General features: G+C 39.6%; 1 protein-coding gene and 1 long non-coding RNA gene across 3 annotated transcripts in view; one reads left to right on the top strand and one right to left on the bottom strand.

Moving 5' to 3' along the window:
- Positions 1-1338: 1338 nt before the first annotated feature.
- LOC126541471 (ovostatin-like) overlaps positions 1339-22207 on the bottom strand; it is a 73408-nt gene continuing 52539 nt past the window's right edge. Inside the window, exons 26-34 of one of the 2 annotated variants that reach the window (XM_055076670.2) lie at positions 20171-20409; positions 19541-19784; positions 17846-18021; positions 16425-16640; positions 10251-10357; positions 4792-4867; positions 4596-4664; positions 3216-3318; positions 1339-2231 (exon numbers count right to left, since the gene is read on the bottom strand). In XM_055076670.2, the coding sequence (XP_054932645.2) occupies positions 2014-2231; positions 3216-3318; positions 4596-4664; positions 4792-4867; positions 10251-10357; positions 16425-16640; positions 17846-18021; positions 19541-19784; positions 20171-20409 (1448 nt within the window). In that variant the 3' untranslated portion in view covers positions 1339-2013. Of the gene's footprint in view, positions 2232-3215; positions 3319-4595; positions 4665-4791; positions 4868-5594; positions 8842-10250; positions 10358-16424; positions 16641-17845; positions 18022-19540; positions 19785-20170; positions 20410-22207 lie in introns of those variants that run through there. The other variant, XM_072286490.1, reaches the window with a different exon arrangement.
- On the top strand, positions 4874-11863 carry LOC129387592 (uncharacterized). Its single transcript, XR_008614733.1, has 2 exons — positions 4874-4972; positions 11645-11863. It is a non-coding gene; the product is annotated as an uncharacterized lncRNA (long non-coding RNA).

Here is a 22207-nt window from a genome sequence, read left to right as displayed (position 1 = left end):
GGGTTCGGTTACCACCGGCCGGAAGAATTCTCTCTCCTTCCATGTGTATATATACATATATATACACACTTCACACTTCTTTTCTTTCCACTTTGACCCTCCTAGTGTCAGCGCATGCACTGAAGGAAAACAAGAGAAAGCTAAACGTGACACGTGTGCCAAGCCAAGACATGTCACGGCGCGCCAGCATTCCCATTTCTTGAGGTAGCATAGCTGATCTCGCAAAGGCACGCGTGCGGGCGCACATTTGTGTCCGACTCAGTATGCATACTGTCCGACCCTGTCACGAGTTATCGCGACGTGCCAGAGAGCTCTATACCTACGCACGAACACCATCTCGCAAAAGGTCGCCGTCTGCAAACCGAAAACAAGAAATGCGCCGCGGAAGCTTTGCGTCAGCAGAAGTGAGTCATAATACAAACAAAAAAAAAAAAAAAGAAACGTTTTGCGCGCTGCGACTGCGCGGCGCCGCCGCCGCCCTTCGTGAACATCACGTGCCGACGGTGGCGGTTATGATCGATTTACCAAAGTATGTCATGTATCAAACTGTCACGTTTATTCGTCCTCCCGGCATGCGCGGTGCCGTGATCCTCAGACCGTTTAGAATGAGGGGATCGGCTTTTAACTAAAATAATTATTGTATTTCTTTTTTCTTTTTTTCAGTACACTTTTTTTAAATTGAGCACTTTCAAGCATCCGTTAGATGATTGTCCGTACCCCCAAAATCGTGAAATTATATGTATAGGCGGAGTCATTTTTTTTTAAAGGAGACAATTAAAAATAGTATTTTCGCACTGCATTAAAGTTCAGATGGAGTTCGAAGCTATGAAGTGCGGCAGACTAGCTTGCGAATATCTTTTATTATTTAAGCCTTACGATCACCTAAGGTCGATGGAAAAGCTAAGTTCAGAGTGAATCACAAAAATGAACAGAATAGTTGGTTCACATCTTTCATGAGCCTAAGTGCGACTTTCATAGCTCCTGAAGAAGACCCAGACTCCAAAGAATGCATTTGTGCGTTTCACTAGCTCATCATCCTGTTGGTCACAAAACCAAGTCACAAAAAAAAAAAAAAAAAAAAAAAAAAAAAAACAATTTTTAACTTTTATACGATTACAGAAATTTATGTTCGATGACATCTCTAATCGGCACACGTGCCCCTAATGCCTATGGACTCTAGGAGAAGCAGAAAAATCAAATGTTTGTGTCGTCATCATGTCTTCTTACATTTAAGAAGATTTATGTAGCGTGTATAGAGGAGCCGTCTGACACATTCATTACTTACTAGCTTTCTGCATCCACAACAGATCAGCACAGAGCAGAAAAGGAGACTTGAAATGCATTGTCTTTTCTTTTTTATTTTAAGCAAATGTCTCAATCGTAATTGTAAACAAACATGTGCACCTGCTATGCACTTTATGGCTTGAAAACAAGGAAAGATATGCAGCATAATAAAAACCTACCTATTTGTTTCAGTTATTGTGCTAAATTTCTATAGCTTGGTTGCTTTCAAAATTAGAGGTCTAGAATACTATATTCTTACGTTAGCGAGATGAAACAAAACAATGAGCCAATATAACCTCATGTTGCAGAACCTCACTGCATGCGAGATGGCCTATTTTTAGTTACCTACTACACTATCTTGACACATTTCTATGCAAATTTTGCAAAAAGTGCCATGAAAGCTAACCGCAAATTGCAGGGTATCAGTCTAGACCGCTCAGCATAAAAATATATGCCATGTTCACAACAGTGGCTACAAAGGTTTCTGTAAGAGTTTTGTTTAAGACAACAGGTTGACTTCTTTGCTGATCTGTTCCATCCAGAATTCATAATGTAAAACCGCAGAATAAGAGTTCAACAAAACAGTTCGCTAGCGCGATGCAAGTTCCTCAGTGAAAAATTTGTTTGCTCAATGGTGACCTTTCCCTCTTTTGGATTTGAGGAGGAGCATATGGTGCAAGTTCCTAAGATATGGAAGTTTTTGGCACATATGTGATGACTTTTTCCTGTTCAATTCTCAGGAGCAGGCACAGTTACAGGCAAGTTTGCTTCTGGGCCATCTGGAAAGTCGGGCTCATGATCAACATTCCGGAAGTTGCTAAGATGAGTTCCTTCTGAACGAACATCTTCCTGCAACACATCAGAATGCAAAGGCACTTGCAAGTCGACAATGTCTTGTTGATCTCTCTCACAACTGGGAATTGTGTAGTTCCTTAGCACGATCGCTTCTGTAAAGAATAAGAGGAGAATAAGTGATTATGAAGTAGCTCAGGTATGATAATGTTGCAACAAGACTGATATTTGGAGCACTTTAGTGTTGAAATAACATCTTAAAGAATGATGAAGTGACAGTGAAATAAGAAACCATGCAGACACAACAAATCAGCACATTTATCACAGTGAATTTGAGCGGTAAGCAAAGACTCAATGAAGCTTTAGTGCTAAAGACAAGAGTGTGAGAAGAGAAACACTTAGTGTGCCTTACGACTATTCTCATGCTGTTGTCCTTTAGCACTAAAGCTTTTTCCTGTAGTGTACATTAAATAATTTCCTCATGCTTTATGTCAGTAAGCCTATGTGCTCCAGTGCTTAACTGCAACTCTTCTGGTGGAGTCAATCCAAGTTGATCTGAATTCACCAGAGAAACACAAATGTAATGACATTTGTAGTGACCATTAGCCATGTCAAGCTGAATATACGAACTCTCATACAATTTACTGTAGTTAAGCAGCAGTGGGCTCGGTTAGACCTTGGTAGGGAAGAGCAAGTTGGAGTCCTGATGGCTGCCTTTCTTGATCGAGAGAGCTACAGTGTTAACGGTAGGTAATTCACCCTCCCCTCTCTTACATATTGTAGCTCCTCTGCACCCTCACATGTGAAGCAATGAAGAGTTGCTTTGTAGTAAACCAATTGAATTCAACAACAATGTGATCAATTTCTCATCTATCTATCATTGGTGCATCCTTTTCAAGATTTCATGCGTAATATTGACAAGGCAATTTGAGTGCAGGAACTATTATAAATAATTATGTTGCATATATGTGGGTATGATAATGTACTCGTACAGCAGTTTCTTTAACTTGCATCAGTGGTCTACTTCACAGTGTTAACTTGTGCAAAGAGCAAAAAGTCGGAAATGCACGCAGACTGAAATGAAATATTAATGACGACCTGCTCATGATAAATACGACACCACATTATGTGTTACAAACCAGGGTCGTAGTAGTCTTGCAGAATTACAGCTGCTGGCAGATTACCCCGTACTACATACTCCTGAGTCAACACCAAGGTCACACATGTCCTCCTGTTGCTGAGCTGTAAAAGTGGAAGAAAAGAAAGATGCAACACTTGCATGCAGAATCTAGTGGGCTTCCAAGAGCATGCTGCAGACCCTTTGCTTAACTCCCAAGATTGTTTCCCAGCAAAATGAAATTTCTGTCACCATGGTGGCACTGTTCATCCTTGAGGCCAAACTTAGGAGCAGCATCAAGTCTGCTAAAGTAATTTTAAAAAGTACTAAAGTGCCTGTAATCCACCTGTACCCTTATAGAGTAGAGGCTTATGACATTGCCAGCAACTTTCGGTGGCGATTTAGTTCAGTGGTGACAAGACGGTATGTGGAAGGTGCATGCGGAGACCACACGTCTTCCACCCTCATGCTACACTCTTAAACAAATGTACTCCCTTTGGGGTGTATATTTGCCACACAAAAATAATCGTCATCTGCCTTGCTTGCGTTTCCTTTCTCGAAAACACTGCGCTCGCTGCCTTCCTGTTCACAATGCTCTGTCATACTGATAACGCGCATGCCGTTTGTGACTTGGAAGTACTGGGCTCGCAGTGTTAAAGAAAGGAAATGTGGTGAAGACAGATGACGATTATTGTCGTGTGGCAAGGTATGACTCAAAGGGTGTAATTTTGTTTAAGAGTGTAAATTTGAGAATTTAATTCACTGTAACCGACACGGAATGAATTTCCCTTGTGCAGGAAAACTAACTTCTCAAAGGTGCTGAAAGAGAGTATTGTGAGTACTAAACACACATGAAGTGACCCACTGAGACAAGGAAAGTTCCAAACAATATGATGCAGTGATACCTGGGGGAAAAGGAAATGAACCCTGCTGTCTCTGAATATGGGTGAAAAGGTTTCATTAAGAGTGCTTTTTCACTTCTCTAAGCAGAAACTTTTCAAAAACATAATTCAGTATGATGGCACCTACAATGGGATGAAACTGTATAGAAAAAATAAAACATGTAGCAGAAATATCATTCACAAATCATAAAACATACCATGCAGTAGGTGTGCATGCTGTATCAGATTTTTAATCAAGTTCAATAACTTATGGACCAAATGCAATTGCCATTTTACAAGATAAGTATAAAATAGCAATTAAAGGTGTAAACTATTATGCTAGGCAATGCCACTTCTCTTTCTCCCACCTAATTCAAAGACTACCTGCTTCTTACTGAACAATATAACTGAAATCATTAGCTTGAGTCACTAAACTGAATGTGTTCGATAAGATGTTCAGTGCAAACATGTCTGCTCCAAGCAGAGGCACCAATTTAATAGAACAAATATTTTTAACTCACCTCATCAAAGTAGAGGTTCACTTTGTTAATTTCTTCCTCAATCTTTTTTACCTCTAGGTCATCTGTCACCTGAAGACAATTTGGGTAAAGTAAACAATCTCCAGTGAAAAATATTGTAAGCACAGCGAAAAATGTGCGGCTGTGACAAATTTGCAACAACACAAATTAAAACAACATCTTGGATCAAAAGAGAGACCTTGCTGAACCGGAATCCAGTCTGCAGGTGAACTTGTATTATCACCATTCCAGACATGCCCCAGGAGAGGAGGTAACTGTAAGTAAACAAAATTTTTTGCCGACTGTCAGGTGGCAAGAAGTCTTGGAGCACAGGAACAAGCAGTTTAAGCTCTTCTGAAGCGGCAAGGAGGTTTTTGCGGGTAAGTTGTAGAAAGTGACATCATGAAAGTGTTACGGCACTACTATCAATTTAGGTGCAGGCAAAAGAGATCTGCATGCATCTACATGAGTTGCGGACATACAAAATTACAACAATTTGAACAAATTCTTTCCTTAAAGGCAATATGAATATACTATAAAAAAGATGTTCACCCATATTATACCAAATAGTATTACATGTACCACTGAAAGTGGTGGGTAACAGACAAATGATAAATCAGTTCTGCCTCAATTTTTTTTTTCTCTACACATCTGGTACATCCGAAATATAAATATTCTTCTAAACTATGCTTTACAGCACCACCTATGATTACAAGTTCGCAGCTTGCCTATGTGCAGGGCCATTTACACCTACAGGAAATACACCATAAGTACTCAACACAACTTCAAACAAATTTTTTAGAGGGCACAAGGACAAAGGGCAATGAGTGTCTGATATAGGTCTCTGACCCTGCCCACTAGCAGCAATAGAGCATGTATAAAGCAATGCAAATTTGGTACAAACAATCTTTGTAATTAAATTAAAAAGAATATTACTTTGAAAAAAAAAACAAAGGCTGGTATTAAACTTAGGCAGATACCTATAATTAAAGGCTAATTACCTGCCTTCATTCTGAAGCTAGGCTTCTATGAGTTCTGGACTAATGACCCCTGTGCCACAGATAAGCTGGGCTTGTCTGTGCATTTCTGAAAAAGATGGCCAAGCACGAACTGGGCTCATTGGCAATACTTCTTATTTTCTAGCAATTTTGAATTTTTAGATAGTGATATTTTGTTACACTGCTGTTAAGCTTCACTTTTGCAATAAATGGTTGAGATTTGTATAGATAAACATTTAAAGTACTGTCTACATTGTTTTTCATAAAGTATCCCAGAGTAAAAGAAAGATTGCCCATTTTTGGTTAGGGCTTGGGATAATAGTGCACCAGAAAAAGGGTTAAGGAGGTGTTTGCTTTAATGGTGCAGGACCAGGTAGGTACTACATTATTTACACCAGGCACTGGCATCCTAGCAAGCAACAAGGAAATCCTAGCATATGCAGGGCATTAATTTTAATGGCTCAGCTTTCACCATGAAGAAGGCTAGTTACATCTAGTATGCTAGCTTACTTCCATGCGAAAACATTTTTTTTTAAGCTTAGTGTAGTGCATACTAAGGTATCGAAGTGGAACTGCATTAAAAACTGACAATGTTGTGTCAACCAGAACATAACTGGAGTGTCATGGATTCTTTCAGTCTAAAATGAAACCGGAAAAGTAACAGCAAGAAACACAGTGGTTTTTCGTTCAGATTGACCACTTTCTCAGCAGTTTTTCATCCATGCAGCTCAACCATACTCGTCATTTGTATGTTAACAAATGTTGAAACACACTATTCCAGTCTTGTTAAATAAACTCCAAGTCAATGGAATTAACCTAGAGAATATGAGTAACAGAATTCTCATCCTTTTTTGTAAGACGAGGGCAATACTGTTATTTCCTACAATTCATCAAAACAGAGATGGGTGAGTTGGTATGGTTCCATCGTAACAAAAAACTGCACGAAAAAGACGTAGATGAGATAGAAATGACAAACATGGGCGCTACTCGCAACTAACAGTTTATTTCCAAAGAAACAGAATAAGTAGAAGACTACCCAGAAAGGAGAACAGATGCCTTCTCAAGCGTGCATGAAAAAACTAAAGTAACATACATGTGGCAACAGCAAAGCTGGCTAATCAAGAACTGATTCCCATACTCTCCTGAAGGTATCAGAACACAAAGCTATCGACAAAGCTATCGAAGGTTGACTGATGCATCTGTCACCCTCCAAGAACATGTGAAATCTGTTTCTTTGGAAATAAACTGTTAGTTGCGAGCAGTGCACGGTCTGTCATTTCTCTCTATCTTGCCACATCTTTTTTGTGCAGTTTTTTGCTAAGATATTTCTTATAAACCAATTATGTACTGCTCTTTCGTACTTATCTCTTGTTTTTACTATAACACTAAAAGTAGGTCATAGTAGGTTGTATCAAGTATAATATGAAAGTTATGTCATGTAGCACTGTATAAACATTCCTTGACTGCTAATTTATGTAATATAGCAGTCAGTATGCACGTGCGCTTTACCACACTCTTTTGTGTTGTAGTTCATACTGAGTGCGATAGCACCCTCAAACTATGTCCATATTATGCTGATTGTCAAGTAAATGGGCATTCGAATCCCTTCAAATGGATATCCTCACTTTTTTTGGGGGGGGCCTTCGTCTTCCCCAATGTTTTGTTGAAGGAATAAAGTTTGATTTGATTTGAAATGCACAGCAGATTGCTGTCATTTTAGAAGTGATAGCCCCATTACTGCAGTTTTCAATATGTCATGTCAGAAAGCAGGCATAATTAGTAACACACTCGCGAGCACTTGAAATCTATGACCATCAAATAGTTCACCAGTGATGGGAGACCTATACATAATGGCTGAAATAAAGAAGAACTTTTAGTTGAGCAGTTGCTTTTGATCACACTGCTACGTAAAATGAAATAGATGTTATGGACATGATGTATTTTGTGACATATTGCTTCTGACGTACATCTGCTTGCACACGGTCATTTTTTAAAAAGAAACTATGTCCATGGAGATATTGTACAAAATAAATTTGTTATATCTTACTGTAATTATATTCTTAGGTTATGCAAATGGACATAAACTGCTTCAAACTAGTTAAAACTATTATTTTTTCGCTGAGGAGTTGAGCCAGAACTGGACCATTCTCGCCAATTTGGAATGTAAATGGGAACAAAAAAAAAAGTTTTAGTTCGACACTGATACACACAAACTTTCAATATCTGTACACGTATGACACAGACACTTTCAACCAGAGTTCTAACATATTGCCATCTTGAGTGCCTAATACAAGATTTTTAGGGGTGGGGGAATATTTTAAGTTTCGAATACAAATAGAATTTTACACACTAACTATTCGTATTCCTATTTGAAAACGAATTATTCAGTATTTTTGAATATTCAAATAATCAAATATTTTGCAACAACCCACTGTTTAAGTATGATTACTGTTCTTGGTGTGCTAAAAGTGAGGCAACCACAAATAGTTTTCAAAACAGCATAGAAACAAAATGGATATTCCAAGCTTTCTTTACAGTTTAGCTGCAAAATTCTACATGATGACCTGTAATTTTTGCTTTCAGTTTGTCATTTATTGTTTTTGGCAGCCTACCGTGTAGCAGTTATATCTTTTATGCTACAACCAGTTGATGTTTCCCTTGCAGTTGGCCATTTTACACGTACACCCGTGAGCAAAAGTACATGGACCAGGGATTGCACGATAAAACTCCTTTTCCCCTCTGTCTGTGAACGCAACTTGAAATGAAAGACTGCAGGCCAAACTTGGCATTACGAATTTTACAGTGTACTTGTCAGTTTCTGTTTATGTGTGCTAATTACAAAGAAATTCTGTTTTTTCGGCAGCCCTGTGGTTCGTATACTTTTGCTCATGGGTCAATCTAAGGCATACAAGCCCTTCAACAGCTAGTTTTTCTTTTCTACAGCTTCTGTTCTTTTTTTCTGCAACCATTCATTTAGTGTTCTTGGAAAGCTAGTCATACAGCAGCCATTCATTCTAGGAAAGTTAGTTTGCAAGCAGGCTATAAAAAACAGAGGCTATTTGTTTGTTTGTTTCTTTGTACATACTACAGTGCAATAAGCACTATAGCAGGAGTGGGTTAACAGAGGGAAATTACAGACAGAAAAATACGATACAATGATGAGGGTGAGTGCTAGGACCCTTCTTGGATGGCAGATACACAACTTCAGGGTGAGCACAAGCAAGTAGATCCAGGTAAGGAATTCCCGTCTTCTATGGAACGAGGGAAAAAGTTGTATTTAAACATATTAGTGTGCAAAGTAGGGCACCAAGTTCAAGTTATGATGTCGTCTAATCAATGACTGTGGCAAAAAATTAGTATATTTGTTTTTTGAGTCTAGCTGAAGAACTGACGATGCTGTGCAAGAAATCTAAAAATGCTATGTGGCGACGTGAGTAGAGCAAAGTTAAATTCAAGGAACGAAGCGCAGAAGAGGGTGCAAAGTCATGATCATAATGGTCACATATAAATCTTGCAGCTTCTTTTCTGAATTGCTTCTAGCCTGTTAATCTCGCACTGCTTATAAGGGTTCCAAATGACAGATGCATAGTCAACAACAGGATGGATTAGCGATTTATATAGCAGTATTATAGTAGCTTTCTGAATCACAGTTATTGTCCTTGTAATTAAAACTGATGCTTTGTCCCTGTCTTTATTTCCACTACATAGTCAAAAAAAGACACCTGTCTTTTTTTCCACTACATAGTCAGTACAGGCATGCTTCCTAACCAAACCAAAATAAATATTGATGTTGTATATACGTACATGCGTCTGTGTTTCACTATTCGATATTTGATTCAATACTCACTAGTTAGTATATATATATTTGATTTGAAGAATTGATATTCACCCACATCTGAAGATTTTTCAAACTGTGGCATTCAATGCACATTGTTAAGAACAATGGGCTAGCATAAAAACAGTCATCCAGACATATTACATGGACATTAAAGAGCAACGCTAAATCAATTTTGATTAATTAACTATTTCTTCAATACCCTGGCTCGATTTATCAGGCAGGAAAAGGCTGGTTACTAGTGCAGGAAATTAAGACCAAAGTTTCCCTTTGTCTTTTCCACCCAAATCATGGTGCCAGTCATCTATATGATGTCATGAATTTCAAAGGGTCTTTGTATGTTTGTACTGTATTTGCACACAGTGAAACTAGCTTGAGTATTTGGTTTGTACATAATGCGATCTAATCCTTGTGCATCGATAAACCATTAAATACACCTGAGCAGACCCTATAAAAGTCCCGGTATCACTGGGAGACTGTGTGGGAGCTTTAGGGAGGCATTGCCCAGTTCCCTTCTTTCTTGCATATTTTCTGGCTTAGCAAGTCTCCAAGCATGGTAAGACTGATATTCTCAATGTCCTAGAAGGATAATTTACTAATACAATGCAGCTTACTATTCCTCCTTAGCATCCCTTTAACCACTAAAGTCAAAATCTTGACCATCGTGTGCGTCATTAAGAAAACAGTTGCATTACCGAAACCAGTCTCCAAAATCACCATCTGTTCTGCTGAAGCTAAGACTGTCTGTCGACACACCCTAACAAGTTATCTGTGACATGTATATAAGCCCTGGTATATTTACTGGACGTAATAAAGCTGCACTACCTTGCACAGAGCTTTAGCTTTGGCTTGCAGGCTGTGTGAGATGGTTCCACCAAGAGATCGAAGTTGTCCGTATTAGCCGGTGCAGGAATGTTGAACTTTGCAGTGGCCTGAAAGGGTTTTAAAATGCAACAGTGAAGTGACACGTCAAGACAGCCATGGCTACATGTTTTATTACTTCTGCTGTCCGTTTGAGAACAGGCTGGATGCATAGTGATGAGAACAAGAGGCGCTTGTCTACGTTTCTGCAGGATGGAAAATGACACCAGAGAACTTTCAGGACAGAAAGAACAAGTACACAGGTCAAACACACACCTGAAAGTTTACTTCTAGATCACAAAGAACATAAGTACCAGCTTGCAAGTGAACTTTGTGTTTTATTTGGCACCATTTGCCAGCAATGTCAAATAAAGTAGTCCTACAGTATAACTTAACCTGGATTTTGTGCATTTGTATATATGTCAGTGGGAGCAAAGTGAGAGCACTATTATACTGCAATGTTGACTTGCGCAGTGCCCGTTGAGTTCACCATTTTACTGATTATTCAAATGGGCAATGGCATATTATATAATTTTTGCAAAGGATCTGCAAAATACTGACTTTTTCTTATCTTCAAGGAGGATTTACACAATGCATTACAATCTCATCTTTGTCTCATTGACGACTAAGGTTCTTTTTCTTCCCCTCTTCTTTTCAACTGCACCTGTCTTGTTCAATATCAATTTCAACTGTTTTGGTAACAATAGAGGAAGACATGCCCTCCTATAGAATTACTGCACAGGGGATTAGTAGTAAATATAAATACACAAGTGCTCAGGCAAGAAACTAAAGGCAGTAGTGTCCCGTCACATCCTCTCATTAATATTGTAATTATATTAGTTGAGGTATACTACAATGATAAGGTTGATGTGTTGCGCTTTGGTTATCCTTATTCCATTTATTTTGTAAACAGCCTTAACCTTTTGCACAATGTTTCTGTAGTGTGGCAAAATTTTATTTTTCCCTTTTTCCAAGCAGTGGTAACAGTGAATGTGCCTGAAGCTGCATAGTGGACTATGAGACACACCATAGGGGGCGGCTTCGTTTTAATTTCAACTGTGTGCATTTATATAAGGTACATCTAAATCTAAGTACACAAACGTTTTTTGTATTCCGCTTCCTGTTATGGCTCATCTCTGACTAATTTCAATATCACATGGGCAAAACAATGAAGCCAAGTTTTCAAAGCTATCACTCGAATGACGACAATTTGGACAGTTCAAAATGTCAAAAATAGTGTAATTCTATGCTTGATACAGGAACTCGGTGTGCATGCAAGCATCAGTGTCTGTAAGTACATATTTGTGCCTGAAACAAAGCCTTCTCCCCTTCTCTTTGACTTACGCTGATGGCTCCAGACCTGCACAAGTCAAGTCAAGTCAAGCACCAGCACAAGTCAGCTAAGCACCGACAACATCCATTTCCTCCCTCTCCTCGGCAAGGGTATTCCCAGGAAGCTATATAAAGCGCCCCTCACCAAGGAGCTGGAGCCTTCCCCTTCGCCCTTAGTTATGAGCTGCTTCTTGAGCTGACCACTCTTTATGTAGCAATGTAATTAAACATTTTGTTGTTCGTTACGTCGTCTCGTCCTTGCTGGGCCCTCTCTGCTGATCAGTCTGATCAAGCTCTAGGCTGCTGAACCAGCACTACCTGAGGGACTTGTGTGCCCCTTTGCAACACCCAATTAAAATAGATATTTCATAGCCGGGAATTGAATCTATGACCTTGTGCTCACCAGCAGAATACCATAGTCTCTGAGTCACTGTGGCAGGTCTGTTCAAGAAGAGCGGACAAGAATTACAGACACATATGAGTAATATCCTTACAGCTTACTATAATTATGTGATGCGAACAAGATGAACTGGCATTTAAAGCCACCCTCCAGTGTACATTTAGCAAGCTTTCAAGATACCTTTCTGAAAAGGAGGAAGTTGTGGGTCTCGCACTCCCGGAAGGAACAAAGAAAAGAGGGCACCAGAAGTGGAATGCTTACATATTTCATGCCTTGGATGTATAAAATATGGCTCTGCAGAAGCTTATAATGAGCTATCTTAAAAATGGTCCCAAATTACACTAACAGAGCCATGAGTGTAGTCATGTGCAGTAGATGCACAAAGCAATACAGTAAACGATGGTAAATAAATGAGTGACCGGTACCAATATATGCTGACTTAGGTAGAGTGAGCACCCTGGAGACATCACAAGACTTCACAGGTAAGTGCATAAAGACCCCAGGCTGCTAGAAGGTTGCATGCAGCACAGATCTCACTTAACTGTCATGTCAGATGCTAAGTAAAACTCCAGTCTCATTCTATAAGGGTCTACTATTCTACCACGTGGTATAATATGCTCTATGAGAAATTAAAAGGGCCCTGAACCACTTTTTATCGAAGTGGAGAAAGGCATTTGAAGTGAAAATAGGCTATTTCAGAAATACTTTGCCATAAAAAGTACTTAAATGTGTTCAGCAGAAGCAGAGTTACTGGCAATCAAACACGGCCTCCGCTGTGCTCCCGTTCCTTCTTCAATGCCTTGCACTGCGAAAGCTATGGCGCATGCCCACAACGCTCCACCTTCTAAATGTCATCGTAGCACGTAGCTCAAATTTCATTTTGGATGTTAACGTAGACACCACGACTTCTGCCTTTGGTGCCTGCGACACGCTAAGCATAAGCCAAATGCGGTTGTCCTCAGTGAGTCGCCGTGAGTCGCAGTACACTTACCTAGCGAACTCATGGCGGTACCCTGCCGCGGCCGCAGTATCTACACCATGTAGCTGACCACAGCTTGATGTCAGCTATCAATAGCACCTGTCTAAGGGAATGACGAAATAGTGTGTCTACAAGGGAGTGAGGACAGGGTGTTTGAGAGAAAGGTGATTTTGCGATCCGCTTGCGAGCTCCACGCACCGCGTACGACAGCAAACCTCGGCTGAGAAGTTCACAGCAGCGTATGCTACCCGTGGACTATTATTTCACCAAGCCCGAGGAGGTGGTTCAGGGCCCCTTCAAACATAAACATGAAAAAGTATGTTCTACGGGAGAGTGAATGTTTAAAGTTTCAAATACAAATAGAATATTACACATTAACTATTTACATTTGCATTCGAAAAGGAAATATTTGGTATTTGCAAATAATTGAATCTAATCAAATATTTTGCAAACGACCAACTGTTAAAGTCTTGTTATGATTGTCTGCCTGCTATACAAACTATCACAAATTATGAGAAGTGAGCCAACAACAAAAACAGTACACAATCAAAATAAGTAATGCAAGCTTTGTTTTTGATTTCATGGCAGAAGCCTACATGACAACATGCGATTTTTCCTTATAGTCTGTCATTTTGGTGCTTTTGGCAATCTAGTCAAGTGGCAGTTTTATCTTTTACACTACCACTAATGTTTTCATTTCAATGGGCCCTTTTACATGATAAAGTGAAAGCTTGGGCGAGTTGGTGATTCAATATCGACATGTCTGTACAAAAGACGAGGCCAGAAGAAAGTACACAATACAGGCTCTGTTGTGTCCTTTCTTCTGTCCTCGTCTTTTGCGTTGTGCAGACATGTCCCTTTTACATGTGTTTATGGCACACAAGTACTTCAGCAGCTTTCTTTTTTTTTTCCACAACTCCCGTTTTTTTTTGGCAACCATTTATTTAGCGTTTTTGGAAAGCTTGTCATATGACAGTCATTCATTCCTGTAAAGCTTCTTTGTAACCAGGCTCTAAAGATGTTGAGATGCTGTCTGCTCAGTTTTTTTAGTGACAATTAGTGATCTTGTGTTTAAGACTGATCCGGTGTCCCTAATAGTTAGCCGCCTTTATTGCACTAGTCAGTGCAGGTGTGGTACCTAATTCTATCAAAATAAGTATTCCTGTTGTAAATATATATGCATATGTATTTGACTATTCGAAATTGGATTCAATATTTTATACATACTATTCGCATTCGATTCATATTATTCACAGTATGTACCCTTTATGATAGTTTGAAGAATGTCATCTTGATTGTTGTTCATAAAAAAGGCGCATAAAATGTCAGAAGGTTACTGGCAGTGAACTGTGACAACACTGGCATGCTGCATGAAATGAGTAGTCATGTACCACATGCATGTATCCTATTTGAAGCCTCTGAGTACGACTGTGATTGCACTTCTTAATTGAGTTTACAATACGCTTTAAAAGGTGCAGTTAATTATTTTTATCCCACTTTAGTATCCAATATGCATGCCCTATTTTGGCCAGTGTTTTGATGTAAGTTCAGTGGTCACACTTCACGAGTCAGGAAAGACTTTTTTTCCCACTTTTCATTTCTCATCTTCTCACGAAATATAATATGTTGTTTACTTTGTCTGTGTGACAACTGCATTTAGATTTCTACTAATGGAATGAGTACCAACACTTTTACTTGCTTTTACAGTAATTATACTAAATTACAATGACCCCTATTTGTAACATGCATGCTGGAGCAGCATTCTGGTTATATATCATTTACATAAAATTACGATAAATTTCTTACCGTAGTCAATGAGAAATAGTATGTCTACGTGAAAAATAATTGCTTTTTTGAGAAGCTGACTTTGTAATATTTTGTAAGCTGGTCTACTCAGACATCAAATTTATGAGCACCTGTCCACTTGTTTCAAAAAAATAAGCCTACATGCTAGTCATCCATAACAGACTGGTAATAAATGATCTGGTACTTGCAGAATCTTTCATACCTACACTCAGACCTCATTTTAACAAAACAAATTAAAACAAACTACTAATGGGTATGATGAAGTAATTATGATTTCCCTTGAATTTTACATAGAGGCATATGCATTCACATCATTTTAAGAAAGTAAAGATTTCCTAAACGCACACATATATAATCCGCTTTAGACCAGAATGAAAACTTACCAATTATTTTGTGCCAAAGGCAAAATATTGTGGTGCATATCACTGCTAAAAGTTTCTTTGATCTGGCAATTCAAAACTCCCGTGAGCTGTCAGCCACTCGGTAAAGCATGCAGCTTTTTCATAACTTTCACAGTCCTTCAGCAGTGCATGGTAAGCTGTTGCATAGGATTCATTAATTCATCTTCGCCCCTCACCATCACCACCTGGTGTGCAATGATGGTGATGAGGGCAGACAAGTTATAACGAAGTAGTACTTACAACTAAGTAATTCTTATTCCCCCTTCAACTATGGCAATGACTTGCAGTATCAGTATTAAAAGCTTCCTTTTTCAGTCTGAAGTCAATCTCATGCATTCCAGGAGCCTGCAGAAATCCTTCGCATTGTGGATTTCCATAGAACTTGTTTTAATAAATCATTTGTTTAAACCTAGCCAGGCTTTGAGTTGTTGCATCATGAGGTCATAGCAGCACAAACTAAAACACATACATAAAGAAAGAAACACACAGTGACAAGCGCTGATTTGTGTGGCCTTGTGCTGCCATATGTTAGCCTCCTGGAGATGATAGAGTGACTTTGCTGGAAAAGCAGTGGTCCATGGACCATGAAGCATTTTTCTTCAACAAAACTTGCTTTTTGATGGACATTGCAACAGGTAGTAGCAATCTGCTAGTCAGTAATAGATGGCAATTATTTTTTTTTGTTCCAGTTTGTTTCTTGCCCATTTGCATTTAAATCTGTATCATATAAAGTCACGCAGTTTTTCAACCAACCAACCTCTTTGCACATTAAGAGTAAATCATTTTAATGGTTGGAAATTATAACTCGGCAGATGTGTTCACCTAAAATGGCAATTTTACAGAGCATCAGCAGAACACCAGTAGCTCATATCCATGACTATCCCGATATCTGTGAAATCCTGATGGTTAATATTTGTGTTGCTCATAATTAGCACCCTATACAAACAAACAATGGTGCTGCCTGACAACAGTATGAAGATCCACGCATAAAAACCTTTTCAAAGCATACATTGTGCTCATGTATGCAGGTGTCGGTATTAATGCCAAGTTTTGCTTTCATAACATCGCACCTAAAGATACATATATAAAAATAGGCACATTCTATTTGGTAAAAATGGTATTTTATGAGAGAATGGGCCAATTAAATTACTGTGTACTGAGCATAAGGAACTAGTAGCTTCAGGTCTGGATGAACTACACAAGTGAGGAAGTCTACTGACCTGCACAAAGGCACAGCCCTTTCCAGTGATATTAAGTTCAAGAGTTGTGGGTAGTACAGGAATGGGCATCTCCTGAAGCAGCATTGCATTAGCTGGCTCTACATGAAGGCTCCTGGGCTCCATGTGTTGAGATGATACTGTCAGTGTCAAACGAGTATCTGGTAGTATGACCATCTTGGCATATTTAGCCAAAGCTTGCATTGCTATAACAGTGTCCTACAAGAGAGAGAGAGAGAAGCAGCTTTGTTACAGACAGTAGTCATGACTGGATGCAAGGGCACAGACAGATTGAAAAGGGATACAAATGCACACAATCAAGCAACCTCACAGGTAGCGTCGCAATGATAAAATTGAAACAAAGGAAAGAGGATAAACTTACTAAACCATCTGCATCTTATTCATTTAAAATCCTTCTCTCAATTACATACACACTCTCTGTTTTGATGAGTTTTCAACACCTTTGCCACATCATGTGCCCATTTTTTCCTGAGCTTTACAACTGTGCGAACATACTTGCAAATGTTTTGTAAATGTATTTTTCAAAGTCAGCCTAACCTCGCATTTCTTTTAACTTCAATCATTGTTGCCTTTTGGCCAATGAGCAAAAAGATCTCGGCAAAAAGGCTGAAAGAGAATAAGAAAGCTTGTTATTGAAAAGCAGAGTGTCTAGCAAAGTGGTGTCACAATATAGTTAAAAGGATGAAAAAAAATTGCAGTATGTTTGAACCCTCTACTAGTGAATAGCATGAAATTCAATAAGACAACTGCTTTACAAGCCAGGAAAAGCCGCTACTCAACATTTATCTGTCCACATCGCCATTTCATCACCATTACCCATAAGTCACCATTGGTGCGACATATAGCCAACTGTACCAGATTGTAAAAAATTTGAGCAAGGAACTGCACACAGTGCTCAAATCTTTATGAAGAAACATCAGACAATTATCAACTCAGAGTAAAGCTGCAAAAACAAATCTGTTTTGTAGGTTAAGTTGTTAGAACACTTTGGCATACCACAATTCACAATCCGCTACCATGATTCATGGCCCCAAGAGCTGAGCATATGTGCTAGGGCTGGTGTATGCGCACTGATGCTATCCTGCCAGCAGAAACTATGGTACAGGGTCGCACATTGCACTTGGACAACAGATTCCCACTCCTACTACTGTTTTCTGTTTTGTGCTGAAGCAGTTCAAGCATGGTGCAGCTCTGTGGCAATGGAGAGCTTACTGCTGTGACATCACATGATGTCAACCAAATGTTAAAAAGCTGCTTTGCTGAAGGAAACCATATGCTTTTGGGGAGGAGAAGGGTCATGCTTTACGAAGCTCAAGGTTTACAGGGCAAGTTAAATTCTCTTTAATTAACAATGGTAAAAGAAATGTTGCATTAGAAAGGTATTTGCCATTAAAGAAAATTACCTGCGTGGAAATAAATCCCCCCTTGTTGTTTCTCAGCTTGAGTAGCCACTGCACTGCAGGCAGGGCTAAAGGAACACCTGCTTCCTTGTGCAGCGTCAGGCAGGAAAGGATGGCATAGCCGCTTGTCTCTACTGCCACTGCTGAAGATACGTTGCGACTCCAGTGCAGTGTACCATCTTCAAAGGAAAGAACAGTGGACACAAATAAAGCGAAAAAGAAATCTGCAGTTTTTGTGTGCCAAAACTATGATATGATTATTATGCACGCTGTAGTCGGGGGCTCCAAATTAATTTTGACAACCTGCGCTCTTTAATCTGCACCCAATACAAGGTACAAAAGTTTTTTTACATATCACTCACACCAAACGCAGCCGCCAGGGCTAGGACTGAATCTGCATCCTTGAGCTCAGCAGCATAGCTACTGGAATAAGCTACTGGAATACCATAGTGGGTCACAACTTAAGGGTCCAATTGAAGATGCAAAATGGGAACACAACCAAATTATAATCATCTCCTTCATCATCATTACCCTCAGCCTATTTTAAGTCTGATGCAGGACGAGGGCTTCATCCAGCAATTTTTAATCACCCGTGCCCTGCGTCAGCCGAATCCATTTTATGCCTACAAATTTCCCAGCATCATTACAACATCCAATACTAAACTACACCCAACTCTGTTTCCGCTCTATTACCAGCCACTCTGTTATTCCACTATGCCACCGGTTCCCTGTTCTAAACATTACACGACCTGCCTAACTCCACTCTTTAGCCTTAATCTCAACAATCATGTGTGCTATCTTTGCTTACTCTCTAATATACACCACCATCTTCATATGGATGGCAACAAGTGTACCATAACTGCATTAGCTGTTAAAGGTTGTACCCCTCGCTAGGAACATGACATTTGGCGCTCACTGTGAATATTGCAAAGTGCTCAGTAAAGAAAATTGGTGTGACAAGGTTCACACACAGGTGAACTAGTGTCACAAGGTTCACGCAGATTAATCACAAGGTCATCACAAAGCCACTATAAGGTCATCAATAGATTTACTACAATATACATAAGGATGGAAATGGTCCGGCGAGAGATGCAGCAGCTGTTGCAGTGACTGCACTGTGGATTTAAGGTTTACACTTTTAACATATCTAGTGATCCATGCTATGCTTCAGTTCTATTCCAGTCACGTGAAACTCCCAAGCCAGTTTTGTGCACTTTGCACTGAAATGTGTACGTTTATAAAGGTTGCCATAAAAGAACACATGAAGACACCATACTCTGCCTATCCTGCCCCTTTTTACAGAACAATGTTAGCATTTCTAGTCCCTGTGCTTATCACACTGAAAGAATCCACGTGCCTCATGTAATTTCTGTGTATGCCTCTGACATGATGCTGCTGTCTAATGCACAAGATGAAACAGTACTAGAAACTCCACCGACATTGCAGAAATGCTGTTGACAAATTAACCCTATCATGCTGAAGGTATTTTCCAGTACAGTACTACAGGATCCTGCATGTACAGTACTTCAAGTAAGAACCGAACAAAAAAAGAAAATTATATTCCGTACCCCATACATAGAACTTCCAGCAGAATTAGCACTTTCAAAACTTGCATGCATTCCAGTGTACTTATGCACAGCCTGTAGGTTCTGCAAGGAATGTGAGGATCTCCCAACAGTCAGGTATTAGTGCACTCACCCGCTTCCAATTCACCTTTGCTCCAGAGTAAGTGAAAAGTTTGCTGTGCATTGCGATGACCTAAAAGGGCCAAGGCATATGCATGAAGTGCCAATGAGTAGCTGTCCTGCTCTTGGGCAGTTTCTTCGACAAGGCAGTGAGCAGCCACATCTTGTGCACGCATTGATAGTGTTGTATTGGTTTCAAGCAGCGAGATCAACACATAGGCTGTCAATGGTGAGAGTGATGTTCCCTGAATACCACCCTGTAAAAGAGAGTCACATTTGTGCCATTTTAGGGAGGATTACTACCAACTGTGCACTGTTGAAACATTTTACCTTGTAGCTGATTCAGACTAACTGTATTTTTTTTTCTTATAGTTAATGATGAATTTCAACGTCAGAATGTGCAAACAAAATGACATTTTTCCATGTTCATTTAGCATTTAGCACTGACATTTAGCAGTGTTCACTATGCTTGCACAAAATGCTGCAAGCAATGGCTAAGTAGACATATGTGCTACCTTATCATCGCCTATACTAAAGGCACTGATAAGTACACTAGGTTTGTTAACGTTGTAAGAATGCATGAATAAATAAATAAAAAAAGCACGATAAAATAGGTTTCGTATATTGTTTGTACAATACGAACCTTGAGTTGAGAATTCAACACACGGCCAACCGATGGGAAGCAGCCAGTGTCGTATTGGTGACTAAGCAACCATTGTGTACTCAAACTCAGCTCGGTTTCATCGAGGGGAACATACTGGCGAGCTTTTCCAAAGGTTCGGACAACAAATGCAGTCAGCCACAAGCTTGGCTCTGGATCCGCACTGCCAAAAGCACTGTAGCCATGGCTTGGGTGCCTGTAGTTGAGCTGCTGCTCGTAGCCTGGGAGAAAAAAAATAAAATAAAAGCAAGCACCTGAACACATTGCAGCAATGTACACAGACGTGATGCGTGTTAACATGTGCCACCAATGCCAACGGCTGCTGCAGCTTGTTGTTGCACAATGTGAACAGCACATGATAACAGCTGACTGGGAGATAAGATACAGCACTGAAATGAGAACAGAAAACTCTCGGTGTGCAAGCAAGAGGCTAGCTTAGCTCTTTAATAGTCAGCCACAGGCCTTCCCAGATATTAATTTTTCGATACGCCACTTTGAACTGTTTGTAACAATATTGACATGTTGCTGTAAGCAGAGCGACAATGGCAACGATCATCAAGGTGCCAAAGAAGACAATGCGAGGCTAGATCATCGACAATCCTGGTTGCTTTGTGATACTGTTTAAAAATTTGTAAATACATTTTCATTTATCTCTCTGCCTGTGACAGTATGCTCAAGTGACCTTTATTCACCTGGTTATTAAGATGTCCACACACAGATTTTTATTATGTTTTCTTATGACTATATCATGTGTGCAGTCACTTATGTTGAATCAGCTCTCAAAAGAAGCCATTGTGCAGTAATTAATTCATAACAGAATCTTCGTTCTTGAAAGTCACACATTGAGCCTTAATGGCAGCATCATGGTGTCTCGATACACATGCAGGGATCTTATGAAAAGCACAAGTTTATGGTTACTGTGGTATGCATGGTATGTGGATGTACACTCTGCAGCCTACAAGCAATGATCAAAGTGCAGTTATGTGCCTCGAAAGACCAGATAAACAAGCACTCATTTAAAATGTCTAAAATTACATTCAAGATTATTTAGCAGACAATAAAAATCCTTGAGAATGAAGGTATCTCTCTAGAGTGCGTCTAGAAATTTTAAACTGTTTTCTGTCATTGGCAATGCACTATATTGCCATACCAAGCAACAAAAACAACTAAAAAGAGAGATCCATGCAACTTGTAGTGGTTAAACATAATATACAGTATACAGCCGCTATAGCCGCTACACATTACACGTCATTATCACTTGACATTTTTCCACCTCATTGCTTGATTATGACAGCTTCCTGAACCTCTCGTAGAACAGCGAGGAGTGAAAACTATACTGCACATCTTGACTTTTTGATAAAGAAGGCAAGGGTGCTGAATGAGATGCGAATAGGGCTCAGGGGTTTTGAGACAGGGACTGAAACCTGACAGACTGGCCCCAAGCACAACAAATACAGCTGTTTTGTTGCAAAAGAGAATGCTTGTGGTGGTAGAGTACCCCAGAACACCGCATGATGTAACCAGATACCCGCTGGCGTTCTTAATGTATGACATCCCATCTCACCCACACCTCATTTCCAACCCAATAGAAAGCCTTCAACAAGAGAGAGAAAATGTTGTTGGCAATTTGATGAAAAAACAAAAACAAGGTTATCTATGACAAGAAATTTATGCCAGCAAAACTAAAGTTGGTGACCTAGTCCTGTACGATACACCATGGCATCCTAACAGAGGAAAGTTAAGCGCCATTATGGAGGGTACGCATTGCATTCTCCAGAAAGCTTCTGCCGTCAACTACGAGGTTAACTCAGTTGTTACCACGCCTATAAAAATATATAAATGTGATGGACAGTTTTTATATGCGCTATCAAAAATTTCCGTGTCACTGCACTGTCTGAAATGACGACTGAACTTTAACTATTTGTCAGATTTGACAATTTTTGCCAGATTGGGGAGTCCGGAAAAATAAAACTTTAACTGAAGCTATCGTAGAAGCTAGCCTCTAGTGCTCTTAGCAGT

The sequence above is a fragment of the Dermacentor andersoni genome, chromosome 2 (genome assembly GCF_023375885.2).
Source record: "Dermacentor andersoni chromosome 2, qqDerAnde1_hic_scaffold, whole genome shotgun sequence".
Lineage (NCBI taxonomy): Eukaryota > Metazoa > Arthropoda > Arachnida > Ixodida > Ixodidae > Dermacentor > Dermacentor andersoni.
This window is presented reverse-complemented; position numbering and strand designations above follow the sequence as displayed.